The sequence below is a fragment of the Bombus impatiens genome, unplaced genomic scaffold (assembly GCF_000188095.3).
Source record: "Bombus impatiens unplaced genomic scaffold, BIMP_2.2 scf_0548, whole genome shotgun sequence".
NCBI classification, from domain to species: Eukaryota; Metazoa; Arthropoda; class Insecta; order Hymenoptera; family Apidae; genus Bombus; species Bombus impatiens.
This window is the reverse complement of record NT_176967.1, coordinates 1,888,211-1,897,244: the sequence shown is the minus strand read 5'-3', so window position 1 is coordinate 1,897,244 and position 9,034 is coordinate 1,888,211. Positions and strand designations below refer to the sequence as shown.

Genomic DNA, 9,034 nt, shown 5'->3' with positions numbered 1-9,034 from the left:
TCGTTCGCGGCGTACGCGCACCACCACCACAAGAATGATGAGGACCAGCGTGACCAAAGCTCCGACCACCACACCGATCAGCGGCGACAGCACGATCCCAGCGTCTTGTCCTTGAACAGAGGCGTAAATCGAAGGTAGTTAGCGGAACGATGCGTCAAGTGTAGCGGGGCTTGGACGGGAAGCGCGGTAGCTGCCAGCGTGCGTTTAAACGACCTACGTAATTAACAAATTCCGCGTTGCCGCCGTTTCAGTCGGGGCTCGATGAAATTTACGAGGAAACTGGGGATTGACAAATGAACAACGGTAATTTATTTAATATTATCGCGGCTATAATTAAACGACGCATAGACCTTGTAATAATAGCTCGATCGTTGCTCGAATCGCAGCGAATGAATCGTAATATATCCATACATTAATAAACAGGTAACCGCAGGACGCTGGAAACTGCGCGACAATAATCATTATGAAACGGTAGACAAGCTTTTCGAAGGACGATCAAGCGTTGTCCCGCGATGGTGTTGTAATCTGACGCGATTCGTTAATTTCCTTCGTGGTAATCGGATACGCGAATTTTCCTCTAATCGTCGCTACGTTTCTTTTGCTTCGCTTTCGCGAAAACCTCTTTCGAGACTTTTCTAACGGAGACCCGTTAGAAAATCTGCGAATTAACTTGATGGCGATGGGCGACGAAAAATCTATACCCGGAGATCGAAAAGCTGTTACAGCAAGCGGCCGAGGAATATTTTACGAGTTTCGTTCGTTACGGTTTTCTTAATTGGACGAGTTATCGGGAAACTGTTGTCACTGAGAAACTTCAATTAGAAAGACGCTTTACTTAAAACCATTCGTCGGGTAGCGAGGTCCGTATGATTACCTAATTAAACGAAGTGTCCCATCAAGAGGGACTTTGTCCTTCTCTTTTTCCCTCGCCATTCTTACCGATTCCCTCTGGTTGAATATATTCGTCAAAAATGATGGTGGACAAAATTCCGTATCTTTTCTGCGGTTTCATCGGAATCGAAATCTATCGCGAAAACAGCGGAAGAAGCAAAACGCGAATTAGACCGTGTTCTACGTAACAACACCGAGGCAAAGACCGTTTTACGGATCTTCTTGGCTACTTACTATCTTCCATTTTTCCCCTCGTACTCGTCGCGCTAAACCGTACAAACAAGTCGGAGAAAACAGGCTGTGCAAACGGCTTTTCCTGAAATTTAGCTGGCTGCCGACTCGATTCAAATGTTTGTTCGCTAAAAATTAGAGAAAAAGATTCTTTCCGAGAAGCAGCCTGCTACCGGTATCAGTCAACCAAGCTTGGCCTCATCTTACGACGATGTAAACCGTTGTTACGTAAGTCGCGTTTCTCTTGGAATAGCCGGAGAACGAGACAACGAGCAACATCGATATTCGAGATTGAAACTGGAGACCATATCGCGGCAGAGTAGGTTCATTCGCCAGAATGAAAGAGAACGAGAAATCTTGCAGGCTAATTCTTGGTTCGCGTTCGAGTTGGTCGGTTTCTCGCACGTGACGTTTTAGTCGATAGTGGCCGAGCGTGGGAACTGGCCTGCTGTTTTCCTCGGATAATTAACAAAACTGTATTCTTCGAGCGCGGCTTGGCCAGCTGTGTTCCACTGTACGGTAAGTGGGACAGAGCGTTGGCACGCTCGTTAGCCTCCCGTGACGAACGTTTTTAATTCTTAACTCGCGAAGAACATCTACGTACCTACGTGTGCGCTTGCATGATACCTTCGTCACCGCTATCCACCACACCACCGCTATCGTCGTTGCTGTCGACCCGGCGGAAAAGCGCCGCTTTGGCTAAAGTTCCGCGCCAGATTGTCGGATAACCAGGCATCCAGATCGGCAAATATCCTCGTTGCCGTGGATTCCGAATATTTCGACGACGATCGTAGCTTCTGCCTTCAGAGTGAAACTTTCTCCACGAAGGGTAAGAACAGCTCGAAAGGCTTTCGTCGTATGGGGAAAAGACTGGGTGGAAATTGCGCGCGAGGCAGCGCGCGGGAATGAAAATCGGACGATATACACCTTATGCATAATACGGGTACATTTATGCGTGTAAATAGATTGCAGCACGCGAGTGTGTGTGTGTATGTGTGCGTACACGTATGCACGGGAAGATACTTTGGCAGGACGCGTAATGCTCGTAAAACCCAAGGTTTAATCAGCCACCCTAGGTATTCGCGTTTCTCTAGCACCTGACTCGAGGAAGGCTACGCTCGGTACGCGCGACGTTCTAACGTTCGACGTTCGTCCTTCCGTTTATTCGGTGGATCGGCACGTGGATCCTCACCGACTATTCGCAAAATCTGGAAACACGCGGCGGAAATCGACGTGAAACAGGTTGCGCGTAACAGCAGAGAACGAAACACGGTTATTGCACTTATCGCGTCGCACTCGTAAAGGTTGCTGCGTTTTATTGACAATGCCATTGCGCGCTATCTTCGCTTTGAATCCCGCGCTTAGATCCGCGAATAGACCGTATACGACGATCTTGCGAGTCTCGAAGGACGTTCGAGGAATATATGAGCGCGCGCGGTTGAGCGACAGAAAAGTGCTTGGCGTGGACGTAAAAGCTCTCGTAAAGCCATCGAATCGCACGATCTAAGACGGTTCTAGACTCTAGACGGAGTAGGAAATCGCGTGGAAAGAGACCGATTCTCTCGATAAATCGTAGAATTACGCGAGTCCTTTCGAACGGGCTGTTTATTTCGGCAACCTTTAAAGACGGATCCTCTGTGCTGTCTGGTTTCGCGCGAAATTGACATACACTTCTTTCCGAAGACTCGACGATATTTCAAACGGCATGGCGCGTTGCAACTTCCCTCTCGGCAGATGCAGGTAATTGCATCGTTACGATAATTTCTCGGATCAATTACGGCGATTTACCGTAGACGGCTGTCACGGTCGCCCGCGATCGTATATTCTTCGAAAGCGTCGACGGATTCTCGTTAAAGTTGTACGGCGGAAGCTCTGTTCCCTTGGAACAACGAGGAAATATATTTCTCGCGGCACGTTTCGGGACGCGGTATTCACCTAAATCACGCGGATAGTTCGCCAGCTTTTCTCTTCCCTTGCCTGGTCCTCCGATTCTTTGCCGATCCTTTCCTTCCCTTCCCTTTCGCGTTCTTTCCATCCGCGTTAACGTCCGCGGCTACGATTTTTTAATCAATTACTAGTTTTTAGCAGATTGCAGGTTCTTTCTTGTCCGGGAAATGGGCACAGTTTGCGATCGTATACCCTCCTAAGCCTCGACAATGTCTCGTAAAAGTTGCAATGGAAGTTTAATCGAGTTCCACGCGAAGAAACGTCTGGTGCCGGGGTACTAAAGATAAACCGGTCCTTATACCGTCGATCCTCGAGAATGGTCTAACGGGATTCTCGAAGAGAGCCAACAGGGGGAATCGCATATCCCAACGGGCTCTCGAACTCGGAGTTCATCGAAGTTTAGATCGCTAATCGGTCTTAACGCGGGTTCGCCAAGATTTTCATTGCTACGTACTTCAGCTAAAATCGGGAAAAAATTCCTTCTGCCACGGCGAGGTCGCAAAATCACGCTTCGATAAAGATTCGATTTCCTCGAGACTCCGCGTCCCTCTTTTATAATCCGTCCGGCGAACACGCGACGTTTCCAGCGATTCGCCAAAAAAGTAGCCCTTTTTCTTTTCCCCTCGTCTTTTTTCTTCTTTTCTTCTAACGAGAAACGTAGAGGATTCCAGCGACGTTTCAACGAACGTTACAATTACACGAACGACGGAAAAGCCAGAATGGTACGAAAGGAGAAAGTCATTGGAGAAGTTTCAGTCATGCGTCGACTGGATATCGGGCTGCAAGTAAGACGAAGCTTCGATGTCATACGGCCGACTAAGTCACCAAAAAGCCCGGCTTAGCCAGAGCCAGATCTAACTTTGGCTCACTTGGATTAATTTCAACGTAAAGCTAACCCCGAATCGATGTTGTGCTGTCGGTTCTCCGACTAAGGCGACTTACGTGTCCCAGTTCAGCCGTTTTCAATTAATGAAACGCGCACGCGAATCTCTTTCGGCTCCGTGACCGATCGCTTTCGACCCGGATTACCACGGAAACGCGACCACCGTCCGTTCTGAAAATTATTCCATTCGCCGCGCGAACACATTAAAAGGATTTCCAAGCACGTATACCATCCACGATATTACTTTGGATTTTCTCGTTCAAGACACGATTCGTTTCAACCGTGGAAATACCTTTGCCATCCGGTCGGCTTTCTGCCTGTTTCTCCCGTTTTCTTACTTCCTTAGCCGTGTTTAGCGTATAGATTCACCGATTGAAACGGAATAAATCTCAAGTCGATGTTCGCAGCTGCCTGCGAATCTCCTCGAAGGTTAATCCCTTTTGCGAGGTACGCGATTCTCCTGGATGCTAATACGGCTACGGTCAAGTAGCCACGTCGATGGTGGTTTGGTATCCTCTTAATTGCGTTCAGCCGGAACAGTCTCGAGAGTTCGTCACTGATTACTCCCTCTATGTCCCACTCTCTTCACCCTCCTCTCTTTACCTTCCCTTCCATCTGCGCGTCGCCGCCCTTTCCCTTCGCATATGTACACACCAGAAATCGTATTGCTCATGTGCAACAATAGAAAGCCATGTGTACGTAGGTGAAATCGAGGAGCAATTACCGGCGCAATCTCGCAACCTGAAGAGGATTGCCCCACAGAGAGAAACCGAAGAGAAGAACGGATAGGGAGAAGCGAGAGAGAGAGAGGGAGGGAGAGAGTGAGAGAGAGGAAGTTGGGAGGAGTAGCAAAAGGACGAAGCCAAGGGCAATGTAGTCGCCGATCTTGAGATTCTCGTTCATAATAAACGCTTATCGAGGGGATTGGCCGATCTTCGGAGGCTCGAAAGGCTTAAAGCCAAGTACCCTAATCTCAATTATCGTACGATCCAGTAGGAATGCCACTAGTGTCGATGGAACCCTTTCTCTAATCCGATGTTACCGTTCCACCCTTCCTCTCCTCTTTCTGGTCATTCCCACCCCCTCTCATCCTCCGATTTCGCTTTAATTCGAATACCCGCGGGCCATCGGTTTCGCTAAAATTATTCCTACGAATAGCAGCTTGCAACGTTACCTTGTCTCTGCGTTACTCCACCGTTACCGGATATCCGAATTACGTTTTCATTTGTTCTTGACAACGCGGTATATTCCAAAGTTGCAACGACTCGCCGAATTACTTTGGTCGGTGCAGGCCGATCTAGTCCGATCTAACACGTTCAGCTTCTCGATAGCGTTTTCTCGATTTCTGTGGACGCTTATCGGACGCGGATGATCGGTGATCGAAACGCGTCGCGTCGGAATAACTTGGTCGCGAAAACGCAAAAGGTTTCGCGTGTTGGCGGACTGTACTTACACGCGCGTAGAAGGAGGAAATTTCATGGCTCGCGATAATCTGATTCAGAATTCGGTGCAGCTGACGCCTTTCAGCCTTAGCCGCGATACCGTTCGACGAGACGAGATTTCGCGAGGAAGCGGCGCGAATACGCGGAGTTCGATTTGCCTGTAATTTCTCTTTCGAAGTAGGCGAACAGCGGCGACGGTTTCTCGAAATTAAGGAGGATTCGGTGAGTGGTGCAGATAGGCGACGTCGGTGGTACGCGTCAACGTCACCGCTGTTTCCTCCCCTATAATGCTATCGCTTCCTCCGCCACGAATTATGTATTTCGTCGTTTTGTGATCGACGATAGGCAAATTTCACGGGCTTTCGATTCCCGGGCCACTTTCATCAAACGCGTTGATAATTCTATCCCGGTTTCAAACTCCGGGACGTCTCTCGCAGCTTTTCGACACGTACAGTTTAACGGTGTGTAGCATAAACCACCGTAGTTGGACATTTCCGCGGCTTTGATCGGTCTACACGGTCTCGTACTAGGGAGAAAGAGAGAGATAGAGATAGAGAGAGAGCAGAACTTTCGACGGAAGTAAGGTACGCTCTCGACTGCTGCTGACGACGACGACGATGGCCGAACAAAGGCCAGTCTTAGCCCGAGAGAACGTTATCATGTGTCGCGGTATTACGCGGCAGCGGTGTAAAGATTTCGGTTGAAAAGCAGGCAATGGTCGTCGGTCGTATAATCACGAATAGTCGTTTCCGCTTAATTCCAGATAGTATTTAGAGACGAGCTTAAACTCGAGAATGGGTCGTTATGATACTTCCGGCAACATTACCTGTTACGAATGGCGGCGACCGTGGCGCTAGCCAAAACCGTTTGAGGAATTTCCACGGCTACCATTTTCTGGCCACCGGCGAAATTGTTGGATAACTCGTGCGCGCGCCAGCTTGATATAAACTCCGCTTGGAATATATTACGCCGCAGAGAATATTTCTTAAGGACTTAACGATGTGACTCGTACGGCGATAATAATCGTTTTCCTTCCGACAGGACTTTACTCCGCCGCTTTAATAGAATTTAAAGCGGTCTTTCTTCTTCCACGAACGACGATTTCCCGTTTAAAGCGGTTACCGCACCGCAAAGAAAATTCATAATGCCGCCACTATAGTCTGCGTTACTTCGATCAAAACGATGGCAAACACGAACGAAAACGAATGACTGCGACAATAGCGTTAAAGTAAATTATACCGCTGACGCGATCCTCGCGAATCGTTTTTAACGATGGATCGATAGATCCTCGGAGCTGGATTTTGAGACACAGCCCGGCAAAAGCCGACAAAACCTAAGACGAGGCTGGATTTGTGGTTCAGACACGTTCTCTCGCCAATCAGCACGCGTTGCATCGTCCGCCGACCTTTCACGATCTACGATGCTTTCCGTTTCACGAATTTACAGCCAATCGAGCCTCCTCTGGACGAGCAAAAACTTTTTACCGTTCCAGATCTTGAAATTATGGCTGCAATCGAATTAGCAGCCCAACGTGCCTTTTTGCGGATCGAAATTTTCCTCTCTACGATTCGCCGATCGATCCTCGTGTACGAAAAGCTGCGCGCGATTCTCCATCCGCGTATTTCAGATCGATCGATCTCTGAGATGATCGATAGCTACGATGCGCGTTGCGGATGCAACGGAAACGCGCGTCGATTCGATCGTCCTTTAATTGACGTTACGTGCGAGAACGTCAGGCGTGGTATCGGCGTTTACGCGCAATGAGTTACATCGAGATCCGTTTGACGAGGGTCCGATCGCGTTAACGACACGCGTAAACGCACGAAGCAGTACGCCTTAAACAGTACGCGCGAATTGGACAGTTGGAAAGGAACTGTCATCTCGCTGCATCGTTCATCGAGACACGCGACGCACTTGTTTAACATCCGCGTGTCACAAATTACGTCGATTTCTCTGGTTCGCATCGCTCTCTTCCCCGTCGTCACCCTGCGTCCGGAATCGCGAAATTCAATTTCCTCGTCGTGCTTCGCGACCAATTGCTGGCTCGTCTACCGCTTACCAGCATCGAAGAAACACGGTATATAGAATTTCGAAGAACGAATTCCATTCAATTTCGTAGGTGTTTACTCGCGAGAAACGCGATCTGTTTGAGTTTCCACCTTACCGGGTATCTTTGATTCCGCGAGATCGGTTATATCAATAAAAATGCGAAACAGAGCTTTATAAGCAGCGTGGGTCTTCCGTCTCGCAAAATATCACGTTTGGATCTCGAAAGAAAATTCTTACCACTCTGTCGATTTAAATATTAACTCGCGGGTTAACGAGATATTCGTTGGAAATAACCGACGCAGAAACGTTTATGGCTCTTTGCACGTGAAAGCTACTCTTCGTTCGCGCAACCTCGAGTTTTCCAATCTTCCAACTGAGACACGTTAATCGCGAGTTTCGCGATGCGATTTTTTTTTTCGCTCGATTCGTCGGAGTCGGGGGTTCGGGAGGGACAACGATCGAAGAAAGAGGCAATGATCTCCGTTAATACAGCTCGACTCTGCGGGGTGAAAGAGCGGCGTTCTTTAGCCGAAGGATAAAAATAAGTTGACAAGGAGGCGTGGTAGGACGGAAAAAAGCAGCGGGCTCGGTGGGTGAAAAAACCGGCGAAGCGAGCGAGCTTTCGGCTGACGTCTGACGAGAGGCGGGCCGGAAGACGGAAGATCGGAAGTAAGCGACGAGGGAAACGGGTAGGACGAAAGAGGGATGAAGAGAGAAACGACGACGGGGGTAAACAGAGCTAAGTGAAGTTAACGACGGAGCAAGAAGAGCGGCAAAAATGACCCCGGGAAAATTACCGCACGCGAAACGGTTTAATGTCCAAAAAGATGAGCGAACCGGGAACGTAAAGAGGGGGACACGCGAGCAAGACGAGAGGAGAGAAGGTGCAGCCGCTTAATGACCATCCTGTACGTTCGTGTCTCTTCTGGATAGCCTCTTCTCTTTCTGTTTTCGCTCTCTCCCCTTCCTGTTTCTCCCTTTCTCCGTCTTTTCCTCTCTTTTCCACCCTTTCCAGTCTTATCTTCCGTTTCTTTTTTTCTCTCTGACTTCTGTACGGTTCCGTCGGTGGGTGCCGTTGGGACCATTATCTGTAATTGCTTTCCTTAATTCGATGCTCGTTGCTCTGCGTAAATGCGAATGGGAGAAAAAAAATTCTTCCAACGCACTGGGGAAAACAGTTAACCAATGTTGGAGGAAAAAGAACACGAACGCCGATCGAGTCGAGAGTTTCGCGACCGATCCGATTAAATTTCTGTCCCGATGCGTTACCGACGCACCCGTGAAATATGAAATCGATTCGAATAGGAACGTAACGTTCAAATCGGAGAAGAAAGGTCGTCGAGCTATTTAAATGCCGCAAGTTTCTGACTAATGTCTTAATTACGCGCTAATCGACTTTGGAGTTGGCTTGTCGGGCTGTCGGTCGTTTTACCGATCGAGTTCTGAGAGGAGTAGTTTTAATGCTAAGTAGCCGAGAGCCTGTCTCGTCTCTGCTCCTTCTCTCTCTTTCTCTCTCTCTCTCTCTCTTCCTCTTTCTCCTTCTCTTTCTTCCGTCTAATCGAAAGATAATCAAATGCAGCCAGAGAGAGGG

General features: G+C 48.6%; 1 protein-coding gene across 1 annotated transcript in view; it reads right to left on the bottom strand.

Annotated features, from left to right (window-relative positions):
- The window catches only part of LOC100747218 (nephrin), a 171,207-nt gene that overhangs the window by 5,563 nt on the left and 156,610 nt on the right, over positions 1-9,034 (bottom strand). Inside the window, exon 13 of the mRNA XM_024369272.2 lies at positions 2-110. Within this exon, the coding sequence (XP_024225040.1) occupies positions 2-110 (109 nt within the window). The remainder of the gene's footprint in view (position 1; positions 111-9,034) is intronic.